Source organism: Penicillium maclennaniae, assembly GCF_028827695.1.
Source record: "Penicillium maclennaniae strain IBT 15551 chromosome Unknown utg000006l:1.0-2513246.0:1.0-2515036.0, whole genome shotgun sequence".
Taxonomy (NCBI): Eukaryota; Fungi; Ascomycota; class Eurotiomycetes; order Eurotiales; family Aspergillaceae; genus Penicillium; species Penicillium maclennaniae.
Window position 1 is genome coordinate 278,723 of NW_026623218.1, and position 13,246 is coordinate 291,968.

The 13,246-nt window shown below is 50.1% G+C and overlaps 8 protein-coding genes across 8 annotated transcripts; 6 read left to right on the plus strand and 2 right to left on the minus strand.

Annotated features, from left to right (window-relative positions):
* Positions 1-188: 188 nt before the first annotated feature.
* N7477_006336 (uncharacterized protein) lies at positions 189-1,538 on the plus strand (the record flags this gene model as incomplete). Its single annotated transcript, XM_056967999.1, has 2 exons — positions 189-1,285; positions 1,343-1,538. The coding sequence occupies 2 exons, from the start codon at positions 189-191 to the stop codon at positions 1,536-1,538; spliced, it is 1,293 nt and encodes a 430-aa protein (XP_056820795.1).
* A 566-nt stretch (positions 1,539-2,104) lies between these two features.
* On the plus strand, positions 2,105-3,774 carry N7477_006337 (trehalose-6-phosphate synthase; the record flags this gene model as incomplete). Its single annotated transcript, XM_056968000.1, is given in 6 exon segments — positions 2,105-2,396; positions 2,456-2,825; positions 2,885-2,954; positions 2,974-3,259; positions 3,311-3,653; positions 3,705-3,774. 6 exon segments carry the CDS (start codon positions 2,105-2,107, stop codon positions 3,772-3,774), a joined length of 1,431 nt encoding a protein of 476 aa, XP_056820796.1.
* A 1,124-nt stretch (positions 3,775-4,898) lies between these two features.
* On the plus strand, positions 4,899-5,176 carry N7477_006338 (uncharacterized protein; the record flags this gene model as incomplete). The annotated part of the gene is made up of 2 exons (XM_056968001.1): positions 4,899-5,062; positions 5,119-5,176. The coding sequence occupies 2 exons, from the start codon at positions 4,899-4,901 to the stop codon at positions 5,174-5,176; spliced, it is 222 nt and encodes a 73-aa protein (XP_056820797.1).
* Positions 5,177-5,191: 15 nt separating this feature from the next.
* Positions 5,192-5,730, plus strand: N7477_006339 (uncharacterized protein; the record flags this gene model as incomplete). Its single annotated transcript, XM_056968002.1, has 2 exons — positions 5,192-5,279; positions 5,387-5,730. 2 exons carry the CDS (start codon positions 5,192-5,194, stop codon positions 5,728-5,730), a joined length of 432 nt encoding a protein of 143 aa, XP_056820798.1.
* A 1,172-nt stretch (positions 5,731-6,902) lies between these two features.
* On the plus strand, positions 6,903-7,341 carry N7477_006340 (extracellular guanyl-specific ribonuclease RntA; the record flags this gene model as incomplete). The annotated part of the gene is made up of 2 exons (XM_056968003.1): positions 6,903-6,917; positions 6,973-7,341. 2 exons carry the CDS (start codon positions 6,903-6,905, stop codon positions 7,339-7,341), a joined length of 384 nt encoding a protein of 127 aa, XP_056820799.1.
* A 1,143-nt stretch (positions 7,342-8,484) lies between these two features.
* Positions 8,485-8,829, plus strand: N7477_006341 (class I SAM-dependent methyltransferase; the record flags this gene model as incomplete). Its single annotated transcript, XM_056968004.1, has 1 exon — positions 8,485-8,829. The coding sequence occupies one exon, from the start codon at positions 8,485-8,487 to the stop codon at positions 8,827-8,829; it is 345 nt and encodes a 114-aa protein (XP_056820800.1).
* A 473-nt stretch (positions 8,830-9,302) lies between these two features.
* N7477_006342 (WW domain protein) lies at positions 9,303-9,957 on the minus strand (the record flags this gene model as incomplete). The annotated part of the gene is made up of 2 exons (XM_056968005.1): positions 9,303-9,394; positions 9,465-9,957. 2 exons carry the CDS (start codon positions 9,955-9,957, stop codon positions 9,303-9,305), a joined length of 585 nt encoding a protein of 194 aa, XP_056820801.1.
* A 953-nt stretch (positions 9,958-10,910) lies between these two features.
* Positions 10,911-13,185, minus strand: N7477_006343 (uncharacterized protein; the record flags this gene model as incomplete). The annotated part of the gene is made up of 4 exons (XM_056968006.1): positions 10,911-12,332; positions 12,384-12,522; positions 12,557-13,115; positions 13,182-13,185. The coding sequence occupies 4 exons, from the start codon at positions 13,183-13,185 to the stop codon at positions 10,911-10,913; spliced, it is 2,124 nt and encodes a 707-aa protein (XP_056820802.1).
* Between the last annotated feature and the right edge of the window lie 61 nt (positions 13,186-13,246).

The window sequence follows — 13,246 nt, forward strand, 5'->3', positions numbered from 1 at the left end:
ATGCACTAAGAGGGGATCAAAAGCCATATTAGCTATATAGAAAAGACGTGATCTGGTCTTTGCGTGTTTGATTGAAATTAAACTACTCTTCCAACAACAATTGCCCCCGCCATCGATTTGCAAGATTATATATCTCGTGTCTTTTCACATCACTGTCCTCACCATTGTTCTTATCCGCGTATATACAAATGCACCACGACGCCAAACACTCCCTCGAAAATGCCCCAATCTACCCTGAAGGCGGCCTGCGTGCAAACCTCGTCGTCCTCGGCAGCTTCAGCTCAATAATGGGCGGCCTGGGTCTAATGAACAGCATAGGAATCTACCAAGCCTGGATATCCACCCACCAACTCTCGCACATCTCCTCCGGCCAGATCGGTTGGATATTCGGACTCTACAACTTCCTTGTCTTTTTCTGTGGGATCCAAATCGGACCCATCTTCGATGCAAAGGGTCCAAAGGCTCTGATGTGGCTAGGCTCGTTTCTTGTCGTTCTCACATTCGTCCTGATGGGGTTCTGCACGCTTTATTGGCATTTCCTTGTTGTTATAGGTATTCTCGGGGGAATGGGAACGAGTTTCATTTTCATCGTGCCTGTTGCTAGTATTGGACATTTTTTCTGTCGTCGACGAGGTGCTGCTACGGGTCTTGCTCTAAGTGGGGGGAGTATTGGGGGTGTGATATTCCCTCTGGTGTTGGAGAATCTCGCGCCAAGGATCGGATTTGCCTGGTCAACGAGAGTTATTGGATTGATCACATTGATTCTTTTGATCCCGGGGTGTTTGCTTGTTCGTACAACTTTCACACCGAAGGATTCGAGTCCGCCGTCGGCGAAGGTCTTCTTGCCTGATTTGACGATATTGAGGGATCCGATGCTGGCATTGACGACGCTTGGGGTTTTCTTTATTGAGTGGGGATTCTTTATTCCTCTTGAGTATATCGCGTCCTATTCGCTTGCTACTGGGGTTCCGAGACAATTGTCTTATTTGATGGTTGTTTTCCTGAATGCCGGCTCGTTTCCGGGAAGGTGGTTGCCGGGCATTTTGGCGGATAAAATTGGGCGCTTCAATACTTTGATTCTGACGAATATTCTGTGTTTGGTTTCTGTCCTTGCTATCTGGATGCCTGCCGAAGGTAATATTATTGCGGTTATTGTCTTCTCTGTCGTCTTCGGTTTCGCAAGTGGGAGCAACATTAGCCTTGTTCCCGTGTGTGTTGGTGAGCTATGTCCGGTGCAGAATTTTGGTCGGTACTATACAACGGTGTATACCATTGTTAGCTTCGGGTAAGTTCTTGCTGAATGTTTTCAAGCGTGGTGGGTCTGAGCTAATAATGGTTGTAGGGCTTTGACGGGAGTTCCCATCGCTGGTGAGATTCTCACACGCTGTGGTGGCGAGTATTGGGGTCTCATTTCCTTTGCTGGATGTGCATATGCGGCGGGTTTGGGATGTTTCGCTATTGTCATGTGGTTGCAGAAGCGCAACGCAAGCAAGGAAATGAGTCGATGTTTTGCAGGCAGGGAGTTATATACGGGTTGACCTGCGGATGGCGAAATCAAAGACTGAGCAGGGTGAACATAGATTTTAGAATTCAGAGCCACAACATAGAAAGACTTCGGAAAGATGGCCTGGACTCCCTTGATTCAAATTTCCCTATTATATAGGACCAGGCGCTTGTAAATTTTTAAACACTGGAGACGGCTCGTGTCCATGCCTGCCCAACGCTGAGTGTGGCGTGACACCTGAGTGATGGCCGCTATGGATCATCGCACACGTCTTTCAAAACACGTACGAACGCGACAATGTGCACATAGACAGCATTGAAATATAAAATTTGAAACATACCAGTGATATGCGACTGGTTTTCTCTGAATTTACTTCCATAAAATTGCTCAAAGCCGCGCGGTCGGATATTCATTCTGACGTATCTTTTGCCATCAAGCGGCAAGAGGCAAGAGACGCCCAATACGCAGAATCAGAATCTAGACTAGTCTTGCTCAAGTATATAAAGCCCGTGTAGTCGCTGAAATAATTCTACACATCCTTGATTGTACCCAGAGACCCCGGAAGTTTACACTGCGTTAATTACCCGGTCTCGGAACACCATGGGCGAGTCGGCCGACACGAAACGCAACCTTATCATTGTTTCCAATCGTCTGCCTGTGTCCGTTAAACGCGTCGATAGTGGTTTTCAATCATCGATCTCAAGTGGTGGTCTCGTCACAGCATTATCAGGACTCACCAAAACAACTCAGTTTCGATGGTTTGGCTGGCCTGGTATAGAGGTGAAAGAGCCTCAAGACAGAGCGGAAGTGGTCAAAAGCTTAGAGCAGCATAGTGCGACCCCAATCTTTCTCGACAGCGATCTAGCACATGAGCACTACAATGGCTTTTCAAGTGAGTCAATCAGTTCATTCTAATCACTTGCTCGCAGTCCAGCCAACTGAATGGTATAGATCGCATCCTCTGGCCAGTTCTCCACTACACATCAGGCATTCTATACGACGATGGCCCCTGGCAAGCTTATAAGCGTGTGAATGAGCTATTTGCAGATGCCATTTCTGAGGCAGCAGAGAGGGGCACATTGATCTGGGTTCATGACTACCACCTCATGCTTCTCCCTGAACTCCTCCGCAAGAGACTTCAAATGCAGGGAAAAGTTTGCGCAATTGGGTTCTCCCTGCATACTCCATTCCCAGTAGGTGATTTCTGGAGAAATTTGCCTGTTCGCAAGCACTTGATTGAGGGAATGTTGTCGAGTGATTTAATTGGATTCCATACTGATGAGTACAAGCACAACTTCATCGATACGTGTGCAAGTCTCCTGTGAGTGCAGATAAAATCGACATTACTTTGGATCGCGACTAAACGAAAAAACCTGCCAGCGGAGCGCAAACCCAGATTCCAAACCAGATCCAATACAAAAATCGCCTCGTCTGCACTGATAAGTTCATTGTGGGTATCGATCCCCCAGAAATTTGCCGATACGTTGCGACAGCCCGAAGTAAAAGACCGTATCAAAACACTCAAGGATCGATACAATGGAATGAAAGTTATCGTCGGGATCGACAGATTGGATCATATCAAGGGCCTCACGCAAAAATTGAAGGGATTCGATTGTTTCCTGGATGATCACCCAGAGCTTCGGACAAAGGTTGTTCTCATCCAAGTCGCGGTGCCAAGCAGAGAAGATGTGAAAGAGTACCAGGATCTTGAGACGGAGCTTTGTACGATGGCAGGCAAAATAAATGGAAAGCACGGTATGTTCATTCCGAAAGTATGTGAATAAATGAAGTGATTGATAAGAATAGCAACACCCGAGGGCACCCCACTGTTATATATGCATCGATCAGTCCCGTTCACGGAGCTGACCGCACTTTATTCCGTCGCCGACGCCTGTCTGTTGACGTCGACTCGAGACGGAATGAACCTGGTCTCCTTTGAGTATGTCGCGTGCCAAGAACAGAACCACGGCGTCCTGGTATTATCCGAGTTTGCCGGCGCGGCAGCATTCATGAGAGATGGAAGTATTCCGTTTCACCCGGCCAACACAACAGAGATGTCAGAGGCCCTCTTCGCGGCGTTGAATCTTAGTGACGAGGAGCGCAAGCAGAAGTTTGAATTCTTGTGGAAATTTGTCACGACGAACACTAGGTATGTCTTGTATCAGGCGTCACTTCAATAGCAAGTCACTGATTTGTCTAGTGCAAAATGGGGTTCAACTTTCATAGAGAAACTCTCGCGTAGATGCAGTCAAACTGGTGCGCCTTCTTGAACATGGCAAGTGGATTCGTGACTTCTTTCCGTCTTTCATGATCTTCCAGATATTCCATGCAATTTCCGGCTGCTTCAAGCACCTGTACTCATGGAAACTTGTGGAAGGCTCTTTAGTTATCAGTGTACCGCTTTCACAGGAGAAGGCAGAGCATAACTCGATTTGTTTATTCAATGAAACATAGTAGTTGTTGTCCGAGGTGCATGATCTAGGAAAAATGTATGCAATGATCACGTACAATATCTTCATGAATGAGGCGTGTCTATAAATTATATTAAACATAACTGTAGTACCAGAGGTGTGTTTGATTATGTAGTTTCCTGTTTATGTAGACCTGTGCCGTCACACTTTGCTCTCAATTTTGTGTTGGCAGTGAGCAGACGAATATCCCGATTACCTAAGTTGGAGCCCTGCATCCTAGGGCAAGGGCTAGAACAATCCGTGCCCGGAAACAGGCCGATCTGAAAAACAGTGTCTTTGTCAGGACTCGGGCTTCAAACTACGACTGGATTTTGTCTACTTTTTCCCACGGCGCGGAGGGAAAGCCGCGACCATTGCACACTGTCAAGGTCCCGAACAAAGTCAAGTCAATGTGTGGCGCAATGGCTTGAGCGGGAGAACCCTCAGCCAGGAATAGACCCACTTTATAGATCCTTCTCACCATTATGAGAATTGAAGACAGGTCATGTTGTCCGTCCTACAAGATCGAGAGAAGACATTCTCTCCCAGATTCTATGTTCAGGGAAACACTGTGTCTTGCTTGATTTCCATGCCCTGCTCGTGATCCTTGCGTTGAAGTTGGGTCCTATCGCGACAGTTCCAGCAAATAAGATCTCCCCGATACTGCTCTCTGGAGCTGTTTCCACGTTTATTTCCACCCCACTATCGCTCGCATATAGGTCCTTAATTATCCCACACAAGAAGGGGTGGAATCACACAATTTGCCCTATATCCTGCTCGCCAATGGCAGATAAACAGGACCATGACGCCGTTACTTATCCAGCGCTTACCGATACTGGGGAGATGGCCAGCCGGCAATTTAGCGATGGAAGCTAAACGACAGGATCTCAAGCAATCCAGTTGAAGCGCCATTGAATGGACATCTAAAGTAAAGACATCTTCAGATGATTGCTGTCGGTATGTCTGCCTTGAATAGGCCGATATGGTCTAAGCTAAGAGAGGAGAGGAATCACTTACTGGTCACTTCTGGTAACGTGTTCCATGAGGGAGGACTCGCCGGTTCTTTGATCAGCTTTCATCTGGTTGGAACTATTGCATTCTTCGTCATGTAGGTGCTCGACCGGTCATGAAGGTCACCCAATTCTAAGCAACAATCAACTGCAGGCAATCACTTGGTAAAATGGCAGCATTGATCTCTATTTCTGGGTCATTTATTGAATAGAGCGTTTCGTTGACGATGCTCTTGTCCTCGGCCTTGGATGGGCGGACAGCAGTCCCACACACTATACCACAAGTCTTTTGGCGTAGTCTGATCTCCTACATTGGTAAGTACATGCAGACCATATAACTTTTGAGGTCGATCGAAGATATCTTCAGGGGCCAATTTTTTCATCGGAATCCTCATGCCAAACTATGACAAGTCATTGTTGAGTGCTGGTTCCAAAACCCACCAGCTCAGCTTTCACCATCGCCCTGACCGAGGCGGGCATTCTACCTGCCGCGCACGTCATCAATGCCTTGATCGTGACCAGCGTAATCTCGGCTTGTAACTGCTCCCTATACATCGAGTCATGCCTCCTACTCTTCATGTGCAGAGCCGGAAAAGCCCCCGGGTTCATCGGTTGTGCCAATAAGACGGGAGCACCGTGGGTCGGGTTGATCTTTACAAACATATTCGCTTGCATTGTTCTCTTGGGACAATCTTCAAGAGTCGGAGAGGTGTACTCTGCTATGGTAACGCTATCTAGAGGCATGTCAAGCCTCAAACATCGATGAAGTCCAAGTGCTAATAATCACGTGGTGGCTATCTTCCTTGTTCAAAGCGTTATCGGGATATGGCACATTCGGTTAAGACGTCGCTTGTCGCGCAGGGCCAAGACCGATCAAAAACTAACCATACAAGGCTGCTTTCCACCCGTGGGGCACTTACCTGTTCCTTGCAGCCAATGTCTTTTCCTCGTGTTCTCCAGGGACACACCTTCGTTTTGAACCCATTTAGTGCGGAAGTCTTTGTAATCAACTACATTTTGCTCCTGGTCTTTGCATTTTTTATCATTTTTCACAAATTTTGGCACAAAACGAGCTGGATCAAGCTTGAAGATGTGAACATATGGACCGGAGGAAGAGATTTCGTGGAAGAGGAGACTACTTAGCCGAAGACTTGGTGGTTACGCATGCGCGATATTGTTATCGGGTAAGCAAAAGACTAGGTCTGCATAGGTAGACCCTTGAATTCCGCATAATTTCTTCAAGAAGTGATCTACAACCGGATCCCGTCGGAGAGCCGAGCTTCGGTGACCGCCGATACTAGCTAAGCTCATAGTCTACCAGTAATGTATAGAAGTAATAAATTGAACAGCGCTGAATAATCTGTCGAATTCCGTGTTGGGGCCAAAGAAAAAGGCTAAATATTATTCCATCGCATCTCCTCAATTGTGCATCTCCATGACCCCACATCTCACCCTCGATCTAACCGCTAAGTGAACACCGTGCCCCCGAGCACATCCCGCCATTGGCCTGATAAAAACTACACTACTCAGGGACAAGGTCCCATCTTGCTGCCTGCATCGTCGAACCCGGCGCCAAACCCGGTTGATCGCCGTCTCGGGCTAGGTTCAACCATTCAATCATTCACGATGTTCAATCTTCCAATCAGGCCGAGGTTTCTGCCGATCGGTGAATATACTATTTGGAGTATAGCCATCCTGCAATGGTAATGGTTTCAGCCATGCAGATATTCGCTACCAATGGATGTCTTGATCGAGACTGACGGGTGGGATGTAACATCGTCTAGGTCTGCAGTTCGGCTGGGATAGAATCTACAAGGAGATGAGTATGAGTAGCTTTAGACCTTCAGCGAAGCTATTTAAACTGCCAACCCCCCTCGGTGATCTATACCAGAGAGCATTCGATTCTTCAATCCCATCAAACCCAACTCACCCTCCAAGATGCAGTTCACACAGGTACCACGCCTCAATCAATCTTAGAGGTCTCCCTTCCCTAACAGAACCAATCCAGCTCCTCACCCTCACCACCCTCCTCACTGGTGTCCTCGCCATTCCCACCCTGAACGAGAAGCGTGCCTGCGCCTACACCTGTGGCACGGTCTGCTACACCAGCAAGGCCGTCGCCGCCGCCCTATCCGCCGGATACGGGCTTGAAGCCCAGGGCGAGGAAGACGACTCATACCCGCACGTCTACCACAACTATGAGGGCTTTGACTTCCCCGTCTCCGGAACTTACTACGAGTTCCCTATCCTCAGCGACGGCGAGGTCTACGATGGTGGCTCTCCCGGTGCGGACCGTGTTATCTTCAACGACAACGATGAGCTTGCTGGCGTGATCACGCACACTGGGGCCAGTGGTGATGATTTCGTTTCTTGTTAGATATCTCTCCAAGGATAGGAAAATACATGGGAAATATTTTACACGGGTCAAGATCAATGCTTCAATGGTATGCTCGAAGGCTACTATGTAAATGTAGGAAACCATCTTTCACGTAAACACAAACTGATATCGTGTCAACATGCTGTGTAGGTTCCGTTGATATGGGTACCAGATGGTAAACAACAATCGGCACTTGCACGAGCGAGATCGCAGTGCTGTCGTCGTTGGGTTTTTGGTACCCGTTCCTGGTAAGGACTATTGGTTCCTATGAAAGGGTATTGAAGATAATATATTCGCGCAGAGTACTGTAGTTGTACTATCGTCTGATAAGCGTCTATGTCTCTGAGAAGTGCATGGGCAAGTCGAGTCGACGGCGAAACATGTAGCGCATCAACTCGTTGACATCGTTCGCAGGATCGAAGTAAGTGTGGGTAATGATGTGTCATTAGATGAAAAAGCGGTCCGTATAACGTGGGCTATCCCTGAAGGCGCTTTCAAAGATGTAGATTTGATTCTTCAAAGAGCAGACCACGGAGGACGGGGATTGTGCGAGCGCAGGGGCTTTATGTTTTAAGAGTCCGCGGAAAATCTGCTGGCCCGCCCCCGGATTGCGGGGTTATCTAATCAACATACACATTGTAAGTGCTGATTTCTCTACAATGTCTACTTTCACGTTCGTAAATTCGAAACGGTTCCAGAGCGATCCTAGATGAGTTTCAAGACTTGGCTGTGGGTTTGCATCTGAAGTGTGTCCCTCTGGTCCAACTTCCACGAGCGAGTAAATCGTGATTGAATTACTGAAAAGTTTTATTTCTCACATTAAGCCTTCATAGCGAGGTTGCTTTTTGACCCTCCAATAGGCTACCTCATCGTCAAGTCCGGAGGCAGTTCCCAGCCAACAACGGTCCATCCCGCTCCGCCCCGCAATTCTCAACTCCGAACTCCGCTCCCGCACCCCAAGTATAAAAAAAAAGCCCACTTCCTTCATACCAACCTCTGACCTCCATCCTCCTTCGTGCACCTGCAAAATTGATCATAATGCAAGTATATACAACCGACCACTCCCCTTCAGTGCTCCAAACCCACAAATGGCGCACTTTATCTAACTCCTCCCCGCACCTCCTGCCACACATCGCCCCAACCATGAAGATCCTCGACATAGGCTGCGGACCAGGAAGCATCACCCTCGACTTTGCACGACATGCACCACAGGGCCACGTAATTGGTCTAGAATACGTCTCTGATCCGTTGCCTGCCGCGCGCGCACTTGCTCAAGAGCAAGGCCTATCGAATATTGAGTTCATGGAGGGCAACATCCACTCTCTGCCCTTTCCAGATGAGACTTTCGATATCGTCCATGTTCATCAGGTGTTACAGCATATCTCTGATCCTGTACGGGGACTTAGAGAAATGAGACGCGTTGTGAAGAAAGGTGGGATCGTCTCTGCGCGTGAGTCTGCGGGGATGGAATGGTATCCCTCCCAATGAGGGGATCTGGAAGTGGAAGGAGATTACTGAGACGATGGGGAGAGCGAAAAGGAGGGGAATCCGCATCCTGGAGCTAGAATTCATGTTTGGGCTATGGAGGCGGGGTTTGAGGAGGGTATGGTGAAGAGGAGTACTGGGAGCTGGTGTTTTTCAAGTACCGAGGAGAGGAAGTATTGGGGTGGAAGTATGATGAACAGGGCGAAATCGAGCGGGTTTTCGAGAGGGGCTATTGAGGGTGGCTTTGCGAGTGAAAAGGACTTGGAGGTTATTGCGGATGGATGGGGACGGTTTGTAGAGGATAAGGAAGGATGGTTCGGATTATTGCATGGGGAGATCCTGTGCTGGAAGTAAAAAGTGAAAGTCTGCCTATGTCATTGAAATGAAATGTGTAATGTAATGCATTCAAAAGTCTGAACCCTATCCGATGCTGTGCGATATCGATGCAAGAAGAAAAGAAATAAAGAAAGGACGGATTACCAGCCACCGTCATCGTACTCCTCTTGGTCCTCACGACCCTGGTCGTATGCCTCTCTTTCGCGCTCTTCGTCTTCCTCGCGGTTCTCATCTAATTTCGTGTTAGCTTTTTTTTTTTCTCCACTTGACCATGCTCAAAGTATGAGCGAAATAAAACTCACCAATCTCATGCTCAATAAACGCCCCACCAAGCGCACCAACAGCGAGAGCACCAGCACCGACAGCAAGGTATTTGCCCGCATTACTTCTCTTCTCCTCCACAGGCTGTTGATAGCCCTGATTATAACCACGCTGATCATACCCGGCCGGCGGGCCAGGGGGAGGCGCATAGTATCCACCCTGCGGCTCAGGCGGGGGAACGGAGCGCGAACCATCATAGTAGCCCTGACCCGGAGGACCAGCGTAAGGAGGTTCCCACTGCGCGCGACCAGTAGCATCTTCGACCCAGAATGCGCGACGCATGTTCGGTTCCCATTCTTGGTGCCAGCCCTGAGGCATTGGGGGCGGGGGACCAGGCGGGGGTCGGGCCATGGGTGGAGGGGCGCTGTATGGGCCGCGCTCGTAAGGTGGGCGCTCGCCGTAGGGTGAGCCGTAGCCTGGGGGACCAGGAGGTCCAGGAGGAGGACGGTTGTAAGGATCGGCGTAGTATGACATGATTTTTTTGTAGGGGGATTGAAGAAAAGAAAAAGAGGAGTCCGAGTGAGAGGGGAAGGTGGCTTTATGTAGGGGAAACAACTATCCGATCAGAACCGAATTCCATCTCCACTCACACTGGAGAATATGTTGTGGAGTTCGCGTAGCGTCGAACAAGCCTTGTGCGATGAATCCTGGCTCTGACTAGGCAGCGATTATCATTTACCCCTGACGGTTTCTGGGCTGTGCATGGCCCGGCGTTGTTTCCCTACAATTCAGACATGCGAGGGAACGATAAAACAGATCGGCGTCAGCAGGCGCTCCGGTTTGCTATGATTGGCGTCGTATCACTGGGCCTGAAAGCGCTGAAGGACTGGAGCGCTGTGCACGATGAATGACAAGGCTGCAGGGTATCTTGCATACAGAACCACGGCTCCTGATCGACCCGCTCCACAGGAGCTTGACAGATTGAAACAGGGAAGACCCCCCCCCCCCCCCAAACAGCCACAAATGACCCCTGTGGAGCCAGTCCATGGAACAATTCTGGTGTCTTCTCTCCAAAATTAATATCTCCGAACGGGACTAGTTGGCATTCGGTGCTACGCCAATATGTTCGCCGAGCCACGATGTGGCTCAGGTGTGGGAGACACAGCCACTCGGCGCGACACACGTGGCTTGTAGTGTTATCGCTTGACCCGCGAGGTCTGGGCATAGTAACATGATGCAGGCTAAGAGTCTGGGCGCTACAGGGATTACATGCAGTGGAGAAGTCTCATCAGGGGATAAGCGGATGGGCAGAATGCCTTGATCCCAAAATAATCAATTCAATTTTGAGGCTGATGAAAGAGTAAAAATGTCCAGTCTGGAATCTGATTACAGCGAAAGAAACTGTTTATATCCTGGTATCGCAGGGGACACTGGATGAGCAAAGTAAGGCATGCGGCTTCGATCGCGGGGGATCCACCAGGGAACCATTAACCCTCGGAGCCGGCGAAGACGCTGGTCTCGCTACTGTCCGGGTAGAAGAATGCCGCGAGCGCGATAATCACGTAGGCGGCGATGAGCAGGGCACCCTCTAGGTAGTTACTGCGACCGTCTAGGACGAGGAAGTTGACCACAAACGCCGTAACGAAGAGAGAGATGGTCTCAAACAAGGTAAAGTATAGAGACATGTCCTTGTCCATGCACCATCCAAGGATTACAACGAGTGGAGTGACGAAGATGGCAATTTGGATGCTGCTACCGACGGAAACACCGATCGCCAGATCCATCTTGTTCTTGGTAGCGACACTCACCGCCGTAACGTGCTCAGCAGCGTTGCCAACGATGGGCAGGATGATCAGACCGATGAAGGCTTCGCTGACGGACGAGCTAGCGATCATGTCAGGAATGGCATCGACAAGGAACTCGGCGCAGACAGCGACTAGTGCGGTAGAACAAAGAAGTAGGACCACGGCCGCGGTGCGAGACATCTCGGGTTCAGGTTCTTGGTCCGTGGGCGCCGTAGCCGCAGCGTCACCCGCACCAGGAGCACGGGCAGCACCGCGAGCGAACTGTACGGCATTACCAACTGGCGGAGCACGGCTGATGTGCGCGGGAAGGGAATTGCTGCGATAGATACCGGGGCGGGAAGCAGGGCGAGAACCTGGGGCACCCACATGAGGGGACTTGTGAAGGGACTGGGAGCTAAAGACAGTGCTGGAAAGCAAAGAAGGAAGAGGACCGAAAGGCAACTTTCTTTTTGATCCATCAACTTCTCCACCAGCCTCCAAGCCAGCAAAATTGGGCGTGGAAGAGAAGCCCTTCATGCCGGCATCACCCTCCATCTGAGCAGCCTCGACCTCTGTCCACTTAGGGATTTGAGTACGAGACTTCTCTCGCTTCGAGCGACGTCTCTTGCGCTCCTTCTCGCGCTTGCGAGAGCTGTCGCTCTGAGCACTTTGCACACGACTAGCCGGGACACCGAAATCTCGCGACCGGAACCCAGAAGCCGGCTGGGCATCATCATCGGCCTCGTAGCGGGTATCATCACCAAAGTCGATGGCGCACGAGTTGGAATCATTGTTATTGCTTGTGATGGAGTTCCCGACAGAGCTCTTTTTCTCGTTGCTCATGGTTCTCTTCCCCATGGCCGTATCCTTGGAGCTGGTGCTCGACTTGCGGTGTCGGCGGTGCTTCATAGCTCGCTTGATGCGCTTGGCGGTACTCCATGAGGTTGTTGTGTCGACAGACTCGTCGCTGGAACTGGATGATGAATCGGAGGAACTGTTCATGAGCTCGGCAAGGATACCGGGGTGGGATTCCTCGTCGATGATTCGTTGAGGGATACTGGCGTAGAGATAGGAGTGGGACTTGAGCTGGAAGAGGATGTACAAGATGTACACGAGCAATAAAACCTGACCTGTTAGCTTGAATTCGGTATATGGCATGAACGAGCGTTGACTTACCACACTAGTTCCACGGCTAACCTTGAGAGTCTCGTGGTCTGCGTTGGCGCTGTTGGACCACGAGGCGTGGAAAGCAGTAGGAAGCAATAGACTCGTCACGCTCAGACTGAGCAGACAAGCGCTCATCTGGGTCACGGTACTGTTGTAAATTTGCTCCTGGAAACGAAGGCCACCCAGTCAGGAAGGCCATTCCCAGAATGAGGAGCAAGTTTGCCAGGATGGAACCCAGCAAAGAAGCCTGAACGATGCGAATCTCATTTTTGACCAGGGCAATAATGAAGATAATCAGCTCGACGGCATTACCAAAGGTGACGTTGATCAGGGCTCCGATCGTGTCACCGAGGCGGGAGGCCACACTCTCCGTCGCGTGACTGAGCAGACCCGCCAGAGGGATGATGGCGACAGCATTCATTGCGAACACAATCGCCGGGTTCAGGCCAATAGCCTTGACGACAATACCGACTGGTACGAAGACCAGCAGGACATTGACCCAGCTGTGGAAGAGGGCATCCTTGGTATGGGTGATGAACCGGCCGCTGCCATTGCGCATGCGAGTGAGCAGGGCGGGTTTAGCGTTGTCTTTCTCAGAGGGACCCGCCTGGGATCCCTCATCTGCACTGTTCACTTGTACATCTTGGGAGGAGGAAGTAGAGGCTTCCGCAATCGTGTCCGCCTTGGGGGTCGGGTTGCCGCGAGAAGATGCGTGAGCTTTCGCCCACGAGTTAATCCGGTCTGGGTGGAGTCAGTCTAGACCGGGGGTCACTGGGACACAAATCCTGAGATCAGGGTACCACTCACGCATGTATTTCAGGAACCAGCAGCTGATTCAAGGCACAGAAGCGGCCTAGGAATGATGAAGCAGA